Raw genomic sequence first — 20,790 nt, forward strand, 5'->3', positions numbered from 1 at the left:
AACTTTGAAATAATCGTGTTCCGAAGACGTTTGAAACAAAATGATATTAAATTACCCATGACGACTGCATTTCATCAGGTGTCTGGTGGTTCGTGTGCTCGTTTGCTGCCTATTAAAAAAAATACATTTCAACGAGTTATTGCCACATTGCAGACAAAACCGCAGGCTTTCCTACCGCCTAATATTATAACAGATTAATCCCATAACTCCCAAAACAAAACCCGGTCCAATTTAACCGGATAACCGGATCCTTTACAAAGCCACTCGGCTTCGATGGCACAATTAAACCGCGGTTTGGGTTACCCGGCTTTATTCGAGCACCTTCCTGGGCCCGGGCATAACTCGCCGTGAGGTAATCCTTTTACTTGTTGGGTTTGAGGTAACTTTTGGAAAATCTGGGGAATCTGTGAGTGGTTGATTCAATGGTTGGATAATGCGTTTAGAATAAAGTATTTCATTTTTAGATTTTTCTTGTTTTGTGCCAAAACGTTGAAATAAAGGTAAGAACATACGTAAATAAATGAATAAAGTCGTGTGGAATTTTTCAGCATTCAGCGAGAGTTTAATTAGAGATAGAGTGTGGCGTGCGATTCATCATCGGTATTGTAACCTGATAATTATCCATACTTCCATATTAATATTATAAATGGGAAAGTGTGTGTGTCTGTTTGTTTGTCCGTCTTTCACGGCAAAACGGAGCGACGAATCGACGTGATATTTTAATTGGAGATAGTTGAAGGGATGGAGAGTGACGTAGTCTACTTTTTGTCTACGTAGATTTTTGTATTGAGCATTCTACAATTTTCGAATTTAAAGCGAGCGTAGCGCGGGCAAAAGCTAGTACTTATGAAATAATTGAAAATAGACTACTTCACACAAGTTCGCTCTGACCGGACCTAACCCGTTTTTGAGTAAGGCTCACCCGGCCGGATATAAGCGAATTAGCTCCGCAAATAGATATACGATTGATGTTTATCTTTCAATTGGTCTAATCGGATGAGTTAGTTGTTAGGGTCGTGATTGAATTTGGGTCGCGATTAAAATTTTAGTTGGATATTTGACTGAGAATTAAATTTGCGGGTCAGTTTGCAACTATGGGTAATGGACTAATGGGCTAATGAAAAGAAGAGATCAGGTACTTACTTAGGTTAAATGTTTTAAGAGTAAGATGTATTAATCAACGGATCGGAATGATTCGCGTGCTTCTAGTAAGCATCAGTAGCTTAGTTGGTTCAGAGTATTTCGTACTGTTGTTGCGAAAGATGATAGTCAATTTTAGGGGTTAATTTTCTATTTGTTTCTTTAGTGAAGTAGGTATCAGTTTAAGAAGAAAAATATTTCTGACCCTAAGAATGGCAAGAGTGCTCGACCGACCGTCAGCGCTGCGGTTGGAGATTAGTGTTATATCAATGAAAATGTATGACGAAATTGACGAATTACAGAGCAACGCTGATTAAACTGTTACGCGAATACAACTACTTACATACCTACTTCGCTCATACGGTGATGATCGGTCGAGCTGATTCGGCGTACTGACGTCGGTTGACTGACGAGCGTAAAAGTTGTGTTGCATACGTGCGTTCAGTGTGACGCTGATCTAAGTGCCGGGTCATACCTAAAGCCTCCGCCATACATAAAGCATTTTGATAGCGTAGCGGAATGCGCGCATTCCGCGCTCGTTAGTTCCCGCCGGCGTCCGCTGGGCGCAACGCCAGCGTTCGTCCGGCGCACCGCTATCAATGCGCTCCGCTTACGCTCTCAAAACGCGCATGTGTGGCCGAGCTTTAAGTGTTTTGATAACTCACTTTACACCAGGCTGGAGTATCATGCGTTTTACTTAATTGAATTTTCTAAAATCTAGAGATTTGTGACATCGAGCGTCTCGGTCCCAGTCATCCTTTTCTATAAGGTTGTATTTTTTCACCTGTCATAATTTTCCTTGACGGAGGTCCACCGGGCGCAACGCCAGTGTTCGTCCGGCGAACCGCTAAAGCTCCACCTACGCTCTCAAAACGCGCATGTGTAGTAACGTGTGAACGGTCTAGTACTATGCTATTAAAATTCCGCGCGGTTTGCATCCGCGCGGTTTCCGCTGTGTCTGAACTAGGGCTTAACCCATATCCCACAGTCGACATCTACGACACCCACGGGAAGAAAGGGGGTGGTGAAATTCTTAACCCGTCACCACACTGGACTCAATATCAATACTTTTCTATTCATCTCAATAAACTATTTTAGCTTTTAAGTCCGTATTAATTCTTCCTTAGCACAAAATCGACAAGACCAAGCCCGAACGGATGTCGTTTTTTGCTCCAGCTTTTGGTTTTTTTGTATCGCCCCCAAATTATACCCTCTGAGTACTAATTTGGCGCGAAATTTACATATTTCGTCAAAGGTCGGATAACTCGGATATCTGTGAATCAAACACGTGGCTTATTTTCAAAGGGCTTAGTTTGCGCGCGTTTTGGCGTCTTTGTCTTGTTTAATTACTATAATAGGGCAGGAAAAGATCAATCATTAAAAAAAAAAATTTTTTTGTGTGTTCACTTGTGTTAAAAAAAATCATAAAACGTCGTTTATTGAAGATTTTTGCGATTGTAAAGAGTTCCCTGCCTAGATGTAGGTATTCACGAGAAAGAGGAGGTTTTTATAGAGTCAGCAACGGCGGCGTACCTAACACCAATTTGTCCATAGGCTGTAATAACAGCTTACCATTAAACAGGCCGTTCTCATGTTTCCGAAGTGGTTTAAGTGAAAACTGAGGTTTTTCTTCAAATTTCTTAATATTTTTCTTCATAATAGACTTCAGTTTCAAAATAATTCCTATTACCACTATTGTTGTTCAAGTTAACGCTTCAAGTAAGAATATAAATTAAACTTCTGTTTCTGTACGTAGGGAAACAATTTTTGCTAGAGTTAGTGCGTTTTCACATGATCCGATCCGTTATCTCGGACCGATATCCCATACATCGCGCCATCTTGGATTTTTTCCATTAAAATCCTTCCGACTTCCGATATCAGATCGGATAATGTGAAAACGGCCTATGATAACTGTATCCTTATATTACATATTATCTCTTTTTCTGTGGTGTAGCTATGTTCCTACTTACGTGAGAAAACTTGCAGGTAATGTATATATATCTCAAGCCTAAGGTAAGCCTGTAGTGTAGTTACTGTAGTGCTAGTGTAGTTAGTTATAATATTATACCAAGTGGCTCCAATTAGGACGGTATATGAAGCCATCAATCTGCCCTGGGTTAGTCAAAGCCATCTCGAGCACCTTTGGGACAACTAAAATGCCCAATATGGCTGCGATTGCTAGGGTTGTCATATCCCGTAACTGAATAAATTCCTCTTGATAACCGTTAGACATGCACAAAATCTTTCGCACACTATGAAGTACTTACGCCACGCGTGACACGCGTTACGTTCACTAGTTCAGCCGCTCAATATTGTTTGATATCTCTCATTCGCGGATGTTGAGGTAAATAAATAATTTGACCGATAATCTCTAAACTTCAATATCGTAATGATCAAGTAAATTAAAGGTACGAGTAATCTAATTTAACTGCTGAAGTAAAGAATAAATAATTTGAACTGAACTATGAAGTGACGAACTTAGATAACAATGAAAGACTCAAACATATAGAATTATAAATACCTAGTGAATCTTAATCATCAAGCACAACAATCGGTGTTTAATACTAACGATTATGTTTGATAACATATTGTTACAGTTAATCAAACTGTGCACATTTTTATAAAGCAAAGATGAGTAAGGAACAGTTCCAGAACTAAAGAATAAGTACGAACTTACAGAATTAAAGGACACTTCTCTTTAAAAAACTTTAGAGGCACACACAAGAAGGACGTCAAGTTGTAGGACCCTAATAATTGCTAAAAATCAACTTGAACCGAACTGAGCCGGAATCTCTCGTGTCGTCTGATCAGTAGTAGTAGTAGTAAAGTAACTACCACGTTGTCGTCACAAACAAGAAGAACACAAAATATCAAAAACAACAACGGTAACACAAAAAAAGGATCCCTTACCAGAAAATAAGTTTTAGCCAGTAACACCCGTATCTGTAATAACAATGATAGCGTATCTGCTGGAGCGACAACCCTGACCATCTGTCCAATATAGCTTTACATACAAAACTAGGCTTTAACACAACTATATAACTCAAAGAATTCACTGCAGATCTGTTTCAACCTGGACCGAAAAGGAGTGTTCAAAAATGAACTATATTTTCTGTATACAAGATTGAAAACAGATTGTAGATAAGTTACAACCTGGACAGATGTAAGAATTGCAAAGTCAAAATGGCGTATAGTAGTAAGAAAGTATTGTCGCTTACGTCGTTTACTTCTAAGCAAAGTGCATAAGAAGCCTTTGTTAGAAGTGGGTGCAAAATTAACAGTATATCGAAAAAAATGGTATTGTCAGAAACAGTATTGGAAATCTGGGGCAGATGTTCCTTCTTGAAATATGATATTCTTTAGATATTGGGAAGGCAAATTATGGGTTTGGGAGTGTAAAATTTCATTTGTGACTATACCAAGACATGACATGACAAGGTAGAAGAAAACATTATAATATAATATTTATAAAACTGGGTAAGTACCTATTTTATGCAACCGTTGCTTTAGAGAGGCTAAAAAAGGCGAGAGGCTAGGGTAAAAATTGAAGGCCAAGTAAGGCCACGAGATTTTTTGATTTTGTTGCAATAGATCAGTACAATACTTTTCCTACGACCGTATTTACTTTTTAAAACGTTTTTAGAATAACTTTCATGAAATGCACAGTATACACACTGTTTACTGTGTATGAAACAACATCTGTACCTATTTCTATTTTTTATTAATAATTTTAGTTATTGAATTTCGTTTAACGTAGATTCTTAGAAATAGTCATGGATATACTGTATTCCCAAATAATCATAAGAATAAGTACGATATTAATACATTTTTGGAGTTTGTAATAACTGAATTTTAACTTCATTTTTTATCATTTTAACATGTAACAAATTTATAGTGTAATTTTATCATAAAATTGAAATCTAAATCTAAATCTGTATGGCTTTGAACAGTTTTCATTTATAGATGGATACATTTTATTTGCTGTACATTGATTGGTATTTGTGGATTATTTTTTTTAGCACTTAGGTACCTATAGGCATTTTTAATAAAAATGATAGTGTTTTATTAATCCTTATTACAATTATTATAGATATTTTAATCAATCAATTAATTTAATCCATACGAATTGGCACAAAGCATTTCAATCAATATTATTAATAGTAGCGATCTTGATAAATGACCCTTGGTTGGGGCGACAATGAATTTAATAAAATATGTTTTCATCGCAAATAACTTTTATTATATTCAGGGTGATTCAGTTTTGTAGGTAATTTATACCTATAATTATTTTAATGTATTACCTATTTACTTTGATATCCGCACGAATTTTCATGTTAGCACATATTCGTAATCATAAACCTCAAATTCAAATTTACTTCAAAATGTAAAAAAAATACAATATTGGTACATTAAACTTAAGAACATAGTTGTGGTAGGTACCTCAGTACTTAAGTATAGTTGGTTGTATCAGTTGTATGGCACTGGCAAACAAAAATATATTTTATAAGCATAAGTCAAGGAGGTAAAAACTGGATCCTCATATTATATATTCTATGCCCTCATGTAACATTTAAGATTGATGTCCATACAGAGAACTAGTAGTACAAAGAAGACGAGTATGTAGAGAGTTGTCACACTCGAGCTTTGTACGTACAGTCAACCAATTGGCACCCTAGGCCACTCTACAACCATGTCAAAATGACAAGCACTAAGAGATTTCTTACAATCTGATTTATAACGTCACTATGATATAGTTCTACAGTGGCCTAGGCTTCCAATTGGTTGACTGGGGGCCGATTTTTGAGTCTCACTGTCACTAAAATACCGGTTGAAAACGGTGAATTGCCTATTATTTTTAGTGACAATTTTCTGAATTCGAACGCCGTGAGATTCAAAAATCGGCCCCCTGTACGCACAATTTACAAGTATAACCGAGGCCAAAATTGGAATAAACGAAAAGAGGAAGTATACCCAACACTGGGGATAAAGAAGGCTAATACTAATAAATTGGGTATCTTTAAAATACGGTCAAGATCGTCCTTCAAGCGCGTCCTATGCATACGAAATTGGTTTTATTTGAATAAGGCGCGATATCAGCCAATAAAAGTTTGTAACGATCTTGGCACCATTTATTTGCGGGATCTGAATATTTGATGAAGATTTGGATATTTTGTCAAGTTTGTTCCTATTAATTAGAACCTAGCAGAATCATTAGATCTCATAATTCAACTTTAAGGAGGCATAAAATTAACTTGTATTCTGATGCATCTACATCTACTTATGCCGCATTTTTTAAACTGTGAATTGACTTTGTCACTAAATTGCCTAAAGTAAAATTTAAGAACCCGTGTATAGTTTGTTACACGCGTGGCGTCACTGTTTGCCAAAAATGCCAAAGTTCACGTTTCATATTAATTATTATCTACAATCCTACTTACTGTATTTATGTACTTAAATAAAAACAAAATTTAAAAAAAAAGCTAATACACCTCCAACGTTCAAAATAATCAAATAGCTAACGCATACTCACATAAAAACGACATTATGAAACAACCTGTACAACTAATCTATTATTATTTCGATCGATATCAACGTATTTGCGCCCAGAACAGGAGGGTCACTGTACAACATTGGACCACATGGGGCCGGTGGGCCATTTTGGGGCCCGTTCTATTTATTTTAGTGGACAAAATGAGCTTTTTCCATTTTTTTTGCACTACGCTCAATCATCTTTTGGGTCATAAATATAAATGGTTGTTTGTGAGGGATGGACTGTTATTAATTTTACAACTACTGAGGAAGCGGAGGACGTTTTATATTTTTGAAAGTTTTGTTTAACTGGATCTGTTAAAATGAGTACCTAAATATTTTAAATAGTCAACGTCGAATTTTAGAAACAATTTGACCCACTTACCGCTTTTCGATTGAAGCTGATGATATTGAATTTTATACAAGTACCTATCTAAGGCTTGCCACAGACAGTCTTAAAAATTCATAATAAAAAAAAAAATTGTATGCAAACTGACAGTTCAAACTGACACTGACAGATCTGTCAGTGTCAATTTGCATACAATTTTTTTTTAAGATTATGAATTTTTAAGACTGTCTGTGGCGTGCCTAAGTAAATACATTTAAATCAGATGACTTTAAATTATGAGTATTATGACTCATCTGACGAGCAGAAGTTAAAAAAAAATGTCAAAGATAAACCGTGTACTATGCTAATAGTGACTTTTTACCACAAAGTAAACTGGCAGTAATTTCAATTATGAATAATTTGCTGTCACTTAATGACTAAAATATTAATAAATTTATATCACAACACGCTTTATGTCTATTAAAACAGACGAGCTAACTAAGCGTGCAATTTTTTGTAGCATCGACATCATCCACCCAGATTACTAGATTCGCGTGGCGAAATTTTCCCTCATAAATTAAGCAAAAAAGCAGCCAGCTCAATTCTAATTAATTTTCTTGTAAATATCTCATTACACTTTACAAGTATCAACGTGAATCCGAAACCTAATCAAGTAGGTACAGTCAGCAATGAAACTGTGAATACAGCCAAAGTGCCAAAAATACGTATACGGAACTTGTATTGCCTGTTCATGAAGGTGTGTATACATTTTTTGGCACTTTGCACGTATTCATAGCTTGGTTGCTGACTGTACAAATTCTATTTCACCCGCACCCATGTTTTAATTTCGTGTCGAAGTATCGAAATTTGTAACTTTTTTAATTTTAAACTTTTGCGGTTACATTGGGGTTCAATTTGGAAGAACAATGTAGACATGCTGTATTATATCTGAGGGTGTATTATGTGTCTGAGTTTGATTTGCCTTTGATCTAGTTACTTAGGTATGATTCTAACTTAGGGAAGTAAAATATGTATATCTTCCTAATTTAAATATGATCGGGACAAATTTTGCAATGGTCTTGCAATCCATAAATCAAGCAAAGGTTTTCACTCAATTCACATGTATTATATGAACTTGAGAGTCGTTTAGATATACTAAAATTAGAACTAACCCAAACATACCTGCTAATTTTTCAACTCACAAGACCAAATCACATAATTATGTAAATTAGAGTTTTAGACCTATTCCATCCTTCTTGGCAATACATTTTATAAGAATTATAAGACAGTGTGTCCCGCATTTATAATATAATATATCAAATTTACTTTACATACATTCTTTATTCAAATCCATATAATAATAATAAATTACGGCTAGTGATGGGTCGTCGGTAAAATACTCGTTACCAGTATTTTTCCATTTGGGAATATTACCAGTAAAATACCAATCTTACCGGTAATATTACCAAAACCCGGTAATATACAAAATTTGCGATTTTTATGAGACGCGATGGTTATTTTTTTAATTATGTATTACTAAGTCGCCACCATAAAACTTAAAAAAACCCGTAGAGTGCCTCGGGGAGTAAATTACCAATCTTACTAGTAATATTCCCAAAAATACCGAGTAAATTACCAGTCTTACTGGAAACATTCCTTTCCTACATTGTCACCAACTGCAAATATACTTCGTATAATTTTGTGGTATCATGTAGCAATATATCTGATATTTGAATATTTTGTCCCTGTTCCATAAAATATAAAAACTATTTTATTAAACTTATAACTTTGCACACATCAGACTAAATAGTAGGAAATTGACAGCTTTGGTTAGAGGGGAACCTACCCAAATTTATTTATTTTGACAAAAATTGTACTCAACGATATAAACGTAATTAGCTAATTACCGTAAACTGGGGTTACTTTGATACTTGGGGTTACATTGATAAAAACTTCGTTTTTTAACGCAAAATTCTACATGTTCCAACCCAACGCATCTGTCCATTTTTTTTAACGGCGTTGGCACTATATTATAGTTACTTCCATTAGTTGCTCTAACGCAGCGAAAAAGTATAGTCGTGGGCAGTGCAAATCACGTGTCAAAATATAAGTATAGTTTATCGCTATTTATCATGTTCAAATAACTTCTAAACTAACTTAGTGGGTATTAAAGTAAAAGGTTCTCAGTGAATTATTAGCTTGCTAGACATATTTTAGGTATATCATTGTATTGAGTTTCGTGTTAAAATTCAAACTGCGCATTTTATTACTAATTATTTAATTTGTGGGGTGTCTTTGATCACCTGCATGGGGTAACATTGACCATGCTTACACAAAGTTGATTATTGTGTATTATGTCAAGGTACTTATTGAAACTGATAATTTGATCTCTTTTTGTGATAAATATTGAGACAATCTTACATAAAGTTGATTTTTCGTAGATGGTAATTTATATGTTTGATCAAAGTAATCCCAAAATAGCATACTTTTGCAATTTGTTTGCAGTTAATGCAGTTGCTTTATAGCAGTTGTAACTTTTGTACCTGCGAACAGATTTTTATGTTTCCTTGAGATAAAATACTTCTGTAAGGGGTTACATTCGATTACCACAAAAAACCTAGTTTTAGTTTTTTTTTCTCCGTACATTATTTTATTAGCATTTCTAGATTTTTAGCAGCGAAAGACTAAAAAAAGTTGATGTTAGAGAAGTTTAAACTTTGAAACTGATCAATGTAACCCCAGTTTACGGTACCTATCTATTGTAATACAATTGCAAGTCTGCATTAGGTACCCAATAACTTTGTATTAACTATGTGTGTGTACAGAATAGGTAATGTGAAACAAAACCAGCAAAGTCCGAGTAGGACGGCCGATTTTTTTCTCTCTTTTTTACTCTCAGGTACAGTAAGAAGTGAAACTCCATTATCGGATCATTTTTCTACTATTTACAGTTTAACGAAAATTTGTTAGATGAGATTTAAGCATAAAATATTACCCTATTAATTTTCTATATTTACAATACAGAAACTAATCTGTGTGCCTACGGCTGTGTAAGTGCGTTTTCACATTATCCGATCCGATATCGGAAGTCGGAAGGATTTCAATGGAAAAAATCCAAGATGGCGCCTGTAATGTATGGGATATGGGTCCGACATCCGATATCGGATCGGATAATGTGAAAACGCACTAACCCTGCCTTACCACCTTTCGGTTCTATGGTCCTAGTACTACTACAGGTGATAGGAAATATGGATATTTGCAGGAAAATTTCTATTATTTCGCCTTCCGGTTCTGCGGCCCTGGTACTACAGGAGATCAAAAATATGGTGTAGCTGGGAAAAATTATAAATGAAAATGTTTATACAGACAGACACGTTGCTACAGATGTAGTGCAAAAGCCGAAAGGCTTTTCCTTCGTATTTTTACGGAAACGTTCATATTTGCCATGCTAGTTCAGACATTGTCAGTACGTCTTATACTGAGACTGGCTGAAATAGCATCACACGCTCGTACATTTCCGTAAAAGTATGAAGAAATTCTTTTCGCACTAAATTTGTAATCTGTGAGTAGCCACATTTCTTAAATTATTTATTAAGGGCCGGTTGCATCAAACCGTCTGTCACCGTTAAAGCGTTCGTTAAATTTTATTGTATGGGAAGTTCCATAGAAGTCTGCTTCGTGACGATGATGTATCTGTCAAATGTGGTTGATGCAACTGGCCCTAATTAATTTAAAAAAAAAACAATTTTGAGATGCCTATAATTCTAGTATAAGAAGCTCTTTGATGTGATATGTAACATGTAACTGATGTAACACAATCTTTCATTTAAAAAAAAATAATTATTACATTACCTAAAGTGACCCCTTATGATAGAAATGTATTAATGTAAGTTACATTTCCGTTTTTGGGTCATAAGGTTACATACGTCTATCAAATTTCAAGTTATTCGAATCCGTAGTTTCGGAGAAAATTGGCTGTGTCTGTGACAGACGGACGGTGTCACAGACCTTAGAGGCTGGCCTATAAGGGTTCTGTTTTTCCATTTTGAGGTACGGAACCCTAATACAACAAATTAAAACTGATTTAACAATTTTTTGTTATATTTTCGCCATATTATTCCTTAAAATTATGATTCATTGCAACTTTCATATCATACTACTATAGAAATAATTACCAGTAAGATTGGTAAAATACTCGGTAGTATTGGGAATATTACTGGTAATATTGGTAGTTTACTAAATGACGTTAGGTAGGTATTATTTTTTGTTATAATACAGTGCAACATGTCTCCTTTGTATAAATAAACGCAAAAGAAATATTTTTTATCTATTTTTATGTCTATATTTCTCTAAATTACCGCCTAGTGGTAATATTACTAGTAACATTACTGGTAAAATACTCGTTTTAGTAATATTACCGGTAACGACCCATCACTAATTACGGCGGATAAAACAACACATATACAGCAAATACCCACTTTACCCACCTACCCAGTATAAACAGTATAAGTACTTGTATAAGAATTCGAAGCACGACTGTCCTAATGAAGCTCATGTTCTAGAACTAAACAGCAACGACCGATAACAAGACCTTGTTAGCCGCAGGTTACCGTGCTTCTACAAGTTTTTAATTAAACGAAAGATACTGTTTTCTTTCGGTTGGAAAAATTTTCACAACCTTATTTTGCTTTGAAAATAAACATTTTGATATCAGATTCACTCATAGTGTTGTGTTTCTGCCGGTGTGTAAGGCTGCCAGAGCTCAACGAGGGTGCGGTGTGCTGGTGACGGAAGGACCTACGGAACTAATGTGTTCCGTCTATTGTCCTTTGAGTCGTCCTTTTTTTGAAAAGGAGTGTACAAGATTCTAATTGGTTGGCAACGCGCACGTGACACTCCTTGAGTTGCAGACGTTTATAGGTAACGGTGACCGCTTTTCATTAGGCGGACCGTATGCGACGTAGTATAAAAAAAAATAAGACCTATAAACAAGGGTGCAAGGTTTTGCTGACTGTCTATGCTAGGCTTCATCCAAAAAGCTAAATTTACACTGACTTGTATAGAAATCATGTAGTAGCTATTGCCACTGCCACAGATTATTAATAAGGTACTAACTACTGCTGTTTCCTATTAATGTGTTGTTATTATTTTCTCATATAAATTGGGAGTACGCTTAGATGGAACATAAACCGGTGTTACTTAATAGTATAGTATGTAGATATTTATTTGTCCCAAGGTCAAATAAAAGATGTTTAATGCCCCACATTATGTGTCGTTCTCTGATAAAAGGTACCTCAGATTCGTTATCTAACAAGCCACTAATACTTTTAATACTATGTTTGAAGTCGTCCTTATCGACTATCGACACGGTAACCTTTTGCCTGAATGTCGCATATTAATATGATCCTTACAAAGTTAACATATTCATTGTATTCAAAATACATTGCAATGGATACGTGATCATATTATAATATCGCATTGTTTGTCCTGATCGGTTTATAAATCGCCATCAGTGTTTTGATCACAGATATGGATTTAATCCTCGTAGAATTTAAACTTTTTTAACCCCCGACGCAAAAACGAAGGGGTGTTATAAGTTTGACGTGTCTGTCTGTCTGTCTGTCCGTCTGTCTGTCTGTCTGTCTGTCTGTCTGTCTGTCTGTCTGTCTGTCTGTTTGTCTGTCTGTGTGTGTGTCTGTCTGTGGCATCGTAGCTCCCGAACGGGTGAACCGATTTAGATTTAGTTTTTTTTGTCTGAAAGCTGAGTTAGTCGGGAGTGTCCTTAGCCATGTTTCATGAAAATCGGTCAACTATGTCGCAGTCGGGGGTTTTTTCAAAATTTTAATTTTGTGGTTAGGTTATTCAATCATCATCACCACCATCATATCATATCATATCATTCTTTATTGCAACCATGTTCATTTTACATAGGATGGTATTCAAATATTATAAGGTAGGTACATGATACCCTGTTAGGGCATGGCAATAATCTTAAGGACTACTTAGTGAACTAAAACTAAAGTTAAATTTGTCTTAATATAATTCTATACATTGAGATGAGTATTCAATAATAATTTTTATAATTAATTAGTTACTAACAAAATATAAGTAACGCCTGGGCAACGTTCGGTATTCATTTACCGAGCGGCTAATCCTTTCACCACGATGGTTCCACCAAATTATACATGCGATCAGTATGATTTATGATCATAATATTTTAAAATAATAGGTAGCCATTAATTTAGTACATAGTAGGTATAATAGTAAATAATTGAAATTAAAATTAAATAATCGTGATGTTCTTTAAAAATCAATTCGGCAAAGCGTCGTCATTTAAATATTCTTCAATTGTATAAAAACATGTACCATTTAATATGTATAGAATAGTGTTAGCTAGTAATTACCTTATCGTACTTTTTAATTTTTATTTTATGTTTTATAAACATCAGTGACATCAGCCTCGTGTCTGACAACCTTCAACAGTTGCATAGTACTTTGTGGATAATGTTGTTGATTGTACATAATATAATAACACCTACTGTATATAACAGTTGTTGTAATACCCCTTGTACAATTGTTTTTTATCCCTTAAATAAATAAACAATAAATAATAATAAATAAATAATAATAAATATTATAGGACATTCTTACATAGATTGACTGAGTCCCACGGTAAGCTCAAGAAGGCTTGTGTTGTGGGTACTCAGACAACGATATATATAATATGTAAATACTTATAGAAAACATCCATGACTCAGGAACAAATATCTGTGCTCATCACACAAATGCCCTTACCGGGATTCGAACCCGGGACCGCGGCGCAGCAGGCAGGGTCACTACCGACTGCGCCAGACCGGTCGTCAAAATATAAAAAAAAACACTAAAAACAATAAAAAAAAACATTTGTCTTGGAGGATTTGTCATAATATACCTATCAGACTTTTATGGCCTTCTGCTGAGCATAGGCCTCTCTTCTAGTACGCCACTTGTCCCGGTCCTGAGATGTCGTAACCAGACAACGGATACCAAGCGCTTTTTACATCTGTAAGCAGCCACCATTACGTTAACATTTTAGTCCATCCATCACTCAGCTTAGCAATTTTATTCAAAGCAGTATAGCAACTTTCAATAGTCTTCTACATATACGGCGATATTGTTATGATTCAGCATGAGCGATTCGCTTCATGTTTCACTGCCCTTGATGAGATCATGAAATTGGTTTATTGATTGTGTTTGTCTTTTCAATAGACAACTCAGTAAATTGTAGTTTTTTGTACCCTGATCTTTATAAACCTTAGCATCACTATTTTATCCAGTCCGTAATACAAATTTTGACAACCTGTTATCAAAACCAGAGTACGCCTGTGACAGGCTACCGGGAACATCGAATTTCGCAAATTCGAAGGATCTTTCTCTCTCACAATTTCAAAAATAAATAATGATTCCTTTGTTGGAGTGAAAGAGAAAGATCGGATCTTCGTTATCTACGTTTGTAATAACATTTTTTCCTATTTGTTTCAGACCTAGTGCCAGTGAAGTGTCAGTGATGTGCGAATAGCGATGCGCGCGCGCCGGCGCGTGACTTGACGTCAGAATCCAAGATGGCGGACACCAGTCCCGCCACCTCGATCATCGAGGGCACCGTCAAGTTCAGAGACGGGAAGAAGGTAATTTTCTTACATGTTTTAGTTGCAACCTTCTATGTAGTCAGCAAAGTGTGGAAGACGTGTCAATACGATCAAGAAAACCTAATAAATCGGAGACATCTGTAATTCTCTACCTACTAGCTACAGGTCATTGTATCCGATGCGATATCGGATTTAGAATCGAAACATCAAAATCTGACATCTTTGTTGCGCCCCATCTCACATCCCTTTCATTCGATATCCTTCCTACATCCGATATCGGCTATGATAATTTAATCTCTGGTGGCCAGCGACATACATGCAATATGAATTGTAACGTTACTTTGAAAATAAGGATTTCCTTCAAATAATAACTGTAGTAAGTACTTGTAGCATTGTTGATGCCGACGATGTTACTGCCGATCTTGAATCGACAGGAAGGTGATTTTCTTTTTTACATGTTATCTATGAATCCTTGTAAGTATAGTATGTACATGTGTTACATAATAACATAAAGTTTAAAACGTGCGGTATCGTCCCACCGCTAGCAATGCTAGCATACGTGACCAGACAAGGGGTATGGTATTTTTATAAGCTATTGCTGCCACGGTCATTTTGTCACAAACTTGTCTTTGATAAGTATGGGATTCCCCCTGACGTAACAGGAATTTTTGTCCTTTCTCCAAATTGATGGGGAAATTACCGAGAGTTCTTGGAAGTTTCCGGTGGGTTTTTGAAAGCATTAACTAGAGATGTAACCCTAAAATGCATGAATTTTTCTTTTAACGAGATTTTAATATATGTGATAGACAATGGTTTTCTGACTCTGGGAAAAATAATAAAAAAAATATTTAAGATCGATTTTTATACTAAATCAGTGTTAGAAGTTAAAAAGGCCAAATCTTATTTATATAAATATATCGTAATTGGTAAGTTTTATTTAAAAAAATTACTACTATTAAAAAGGTACACTATTTGTGAAACCTTTATGATAAAATGTTTAAACATAAACTAATTACTAACTCCGAAAAAATCAGCCTAAATCACATACCAAAAATCGCCATCGTCCTGTTTTTTTACACTTTTCCGCCATTTCATCTTAATCATTAAACAATAAACAGTAAATCATTATATTATTTAATTTATTTAATTGTATATTAAATAATAATAAATAATACTTAAGCAATAAATGTGATTTTGGATAGCTACATATCGAGGCACGGGCCATCAAATATATGATGCATATATACATCATCATGCATTAAATGCATTAAATTTAGATAATACATAAGTAATTTGTCTTAACCCTTAAATTTTAAGGGTTAAGACAAATTACTTATGTATTATCTAAATTTAATAAGAAATGCTAGGATGTTGAGGTTATATCGGGACTTTTGTCCGGTTAGGACATTCCATTTCTTCATTCTGCAACCCTACTCGGATAAGTCATTTTCAGATACTTATATCATCAAGCACTAATCATGGATTGGTTTTATAGACTGGTCTGATTAAGATTAAAATAATTCCTAATTTATCTAAGGAGCCTTATTTCCTAAAATTAGTAAATACAGTTGTTTAATACTACATCTATTCTCTCATAACAATCCAGGAAGCCATAATCCATAACCTAACCTAACAGGCATTATTAAACTACAGTAACCAGTACAATGGACTGGAAATAAAACATACCATACTGACCTCACAGACTCTCAACCATATCAACGACGTCTTATAGTTGAATATGCTTTCTTGCTATATGAACCAAAGTATAATATTCTAATGATACAGTGTTGACACCTCTGCGTGTGGTTAACACCAAGTTTCCTGCCATTCTTGCAAGCTACCTGTACTTGCCTACTTGCTACTTATCTACGCTACTCGTCATTATGTGGCATTCAACCGCATGAGTTCGCTACCTACTAAATTATAGTGGTGTTGCACAATCTTGGCATATTTTTTGTGGTAGGCTGCTAAAGGTTGATTTACTACTACTGGACTACTTTAAATAGGCTTGTGTAGATATTACCTATACCAGAGTGAAATGAGTACCTATTATAGATGCTTACGTGTTGTAAAGTTATTGTCAAAGTAAATTCTAATTATAGTCACGTTAAATTCACTGCCATCTCTCGAAATAGAAGAGAAGAAATGCTCAAGTGCCACTCCTAGCAATTTGGAGTTTGAAAGAAAACAAAATACAAAAGGGGATGGTGAGATTTTCAACTCGTCACCAGCACCACACACAGCAGGGGAATCATTTTATTGCTAGAACTCAACGAGGATTTGGAGTGTTTAAGGTTGGCACCGCGCATGTAACATTTCTGGATTTTCAGGCATCCATAGCACACCTCAGACACTGGCGATGAAATACATGAAAGAGGCGCGTTCCTAGCATACAGTCTAAGCTCGTGTAGGTGAACGCTTACTGTGCTTGTATGAGTGAAATATGACAGGTCGACTGTTCGCATTTTTGACAGGCGGTAACTGTGCGGTAACCGAGAGGGGGTGGGCGGTACTTTCAGCGGGGAGCGGGAGTGGCCATACTGTACGATAGTACTCTTTATTATACTGTTCATAGTCTACGGAAGCTGCTTATCAGGCAGGCCGTACGCCTGTTTTCCACCGACAATTTATTAAAAACTTACAGAAAGGTTGGCAGAGTCGCACAAAAAGGAATCCTTTTTCACCTTTTTCATACGGAACCCTAAAACAATTTACCATAGGTAATCCACGTCCAAACATTACTTTCATATCAATAACTAGATTTGAAGACCGTAAATAGGACTCGTTGACGTTATCAGTGTCACGATAGCTTATCAGTTTATCGTGGAATTGACAGTTATATTGATTATTTGGCTTCGGTAGCAGTAATAGAGTACGTGACCGACAAACGTTTAGAAATAGCTAGAAAAAACTGAAACATTCTCTCAAATTAGCTGAGCACTTGGTATATTAAGGTCAGATTTGATGGAGACTGGTAAGTTATTGTTAAAACGTTGCAGCAGCAAGAAATGTATGACGTCAAATAAATTGTTGGTAAGATAAGGTAATGTTTTTGCAATACTTACATTTCAACATTTAATTCCATGACGAAATAAAATGGAAACTATTGACGCTAAAAGGCAATGCAGAAGAATTAGTAAATAATAGTTATTTGTTATACAAGGGGGCAAAATTGTATTTTAACGCCGAGTGTGGAATTGAAAAACGAGCAAGTGAAAGGATTCTATAGTTGAACCACGAGCGAAGCGAGTGGTTCGAGAATAGAATCCTGAACTTGCGAGTTTTTTAACACACGAGAAGTAAAATACATTTGCACCCGACTGTAACACAAAACTTTTCCCCTCACTATAGCGAGGAAACTACAACGCAAAAAAATGCGTTTATCATTACTTCCAGTAGTTCCACAGGTGGCAAATCATCTTAATTACTAGACTTTCCTACTTTTATCAATTTTAAAGCAGTTAATTTGACTTTATTCAAGGTCAAATTACTTTACCCACTAGTGGATAAAATGCGTTTTTACCCGCTGATATTAAAGGACAAAACACGTGTTTCCGAGCTAGTGAGGGGAAAATATATTTAACCAAGCAATTCAGAAAAATAACAGTTTTACCAATTAAAGTTTACCTAAGTTGGAAAACGTTACGGTAACCAATGAAGGAGGAACTAATGCAATTACCAGAAACAATTAAGATAGTATAACTATAGATAAAGTAGCTCCAACAAAACTATAATAAGATAAGCCACTTACTAACAATAAACTACATTAGGAAGCCAGTCACGGTGTTATGATAACAAATCAGGATTCGCTAGAAATTATAATACTAGGAACCTAATTCATGAGTCATTAGTTAAATGGAAATAGCTTGTTGAAGGGCGTGGTGTTTTAACACTTTTAACCCTTCATTTTAATGTAATTGGAACTAATGAATTGACAAATCCGAGAGAAAAGGCGTTCTAGAATGATACACGTGCGAAAACTATAGTCAAAGCCTATTCCGTGGTAAATAAATGAACATAATGGTATTAAGCACCGTCTGAATGCTAAGGACACTTTTGATGATGTCTTTTGAAAATATTGGCCAAATAGAGATGCTTAGAAGAAAAACCGGCCAAGAGCGTGTCGGGCCACGCTCAGTGTAGGGTTCCGTAGTTTTTCGTATTTTTTTCAAAAACTACTGAACCTATCAAGTTCAAAACAATTTTCCTAGAAAGTCTTTATAAAGTTCTACATTTGTACTTTTTTCATATTTTTTAAACATATGGTTCAAAAGGTAGAGGGGGGGACGCACTTTTTTTTCCTTTAGGAGCGATTATTTCCGAAAATATTAATATTATCAAAAAACGGTCTTAGTAAACCCATATTCATTTTTAAATACCTATCCAATAATATATCACACCTTGGGGTTGGAACGAAAAAAAATATCAGCCCCCACTTTACATGTAGGGGGGTACCCTAATAAAACATTTTTTTCCATTTTTTATTTTTGCACTTTGTCGGCGTAATTGATATACATATTGGTACCAAATTTCAGCTTTCTAGTGCTAACGGTTACTAAGATTATCCGCGGACGGACGGACGGACAGACAGACATGGCGAAACTATAAGGGTTCCTAGTTGACTACGGAACCCTAAAAAAGAACACCTTTGCCCAGCAGTGAGACACAATGGACCGAAAATAATTTATAATACTTAAGTTAGACCGTAGGCCGGGAACAGATGTCAATGAATTGCATACCGGTGGCCTATATCACAATAGTGACAATTGTCGCCCGACGGTGACACTTCTTCGTCCATTGCCTGTTCAACCAGAAAATATTGACGCTGTGTTTTTTTTTAATACCACGTCGGTGGCAAACGGGTATACGGTCCACGGAAAGCGGTCACCGTAACCTATGGGCGCCTGCAATTCGAGGGGTGTCACATGCGCGTTGCCGACCCATTAGAAACTTGTACACTCCTTTTAAAAAAGTTAGTTACAAACGCAGAAATAGGCACAGAATTGTCACTATTGTCAGTGTCAACTTGTCAAGTGTCAATGTCACTTTGGCGAAACAGCCAAATAAATAAATATTATTGTACCTCTTATATGTTTGCATGCCTAATTATAATTATCATTATTGACGATCATAATGTAAATTCATATAGGTTAACGTAGATTAATTTATACTGTAATTTATCATTATGTAATAAATAAACTAAAAACTAAAACTAAACTAAACAGCCCATTGATAAATATTTGCAATTTAAAAAATCACTCCTCTTATGACGCTACCCTTATAATATTTACCTTCGGAGTTTACCTTTGGATAGTTTGGATGAGATCCAAACTATCCAATTTATATGAGGTGCACATGTCTGAACATATGCACCTCATACAAATTGGACTTTACCGCTTGTTATAAAGTTTATTCTTACAATCAGCTATTATTCTAGAGTGGACCAAGTCTCGGACATCAAGGCTCTTAATGACTGCTAAAGTTACAAAGGCACACTTACACGCTCCTTTGTCGGAACGTTTTCCGGACACAGTTCCGATTACAGGGCTACTTGGAATTGGACACACGCGCTACAGAATTTGTACTGTAAACATGGCTTTACTTTACTCCCTATCAAAGAGGATTGAGTATTATAGAGAGTTACTGACTGACTGTCAAAGTAAAATGTGTAATCGCAGTGCATATTTAGACTGTCATCTCTCGACACAAGCTTAAAACTTTTGAACCTCAGTTTTGACAATGGCCCATATTGTTAGCTTGATATGTGTTAAAATGTCAAATATTTATATTAGCGCCATCTAGCCGCGCGATCCCCAAAGGTGTAACGCCATCTAGGCCACCGTACCTTTTTCTCTAGGGCTTTGAGGTACGTTTTTTATTAGACTTTATCCGTCTATACGGAGTTAGATATGTCTTTGCTCCCTATGCAAAATATTGTGGAATTTGAAGAGTCTATCGGAATTATATTTCGAAGTTATCGGACTCTTATTTCGAATTAATCGGACCCTGAAAATAGTGATCTCTTGTGATTTTATATTATACCTACAGTTTGCATGTATATTTGTCAAAAATCACAATGAAGCGTAAAAAATATTATGAGTTAAGAGTTTTTTTAGGATCACTGCTTGTTACTTTCCCTGCATGGTGACAGTCACTTTCGAAAAA

At 35.6% G+C, this 20,790-nt stretch overlaps 1 protein-coding gene across 1 annotated transcript in view; it reads left to right on the plus strand.

Annotated features, from left to right (window-relative positions):
* LOC125231351 overlaps positions 1-20,790 on the plus strand; it is a 326,325-nt gene that overhangs the window by 21,558 nt on the left and 283,977 nt on the right. Inside the window, exon 2 of the mRNA XM_048136797.1 lies at positions 14,519-14,664. Within this exon, the coding sequence (XP_047992754.1) occupies positions 14,599-14,664 (66 nt within the window). The 5' untranslated portion in view covers positions 14,519-14,598. The remainder of the gene's footprint in view (positions 1-14,518; positions 14,665-20,790) is intronic.

This window comes from Leguminivora glycinivorella, chromosome 11 (genome assembly GCF_023078275.1).
Source record: "Leguminivora glycinivorella isolate SPB_JAAS2020 chromosome 11, LegGlyc_1.1, whole genome shotgun sequence".
In the NCBI taxonomy this organism is placed as follows: domain Eukaryota; kingdom Metazoa; phylum Arthropoda; class Insecta; order Lepidoptera; family Tortricidae; genus Leguminivora; species Leguminivora glycinivorella.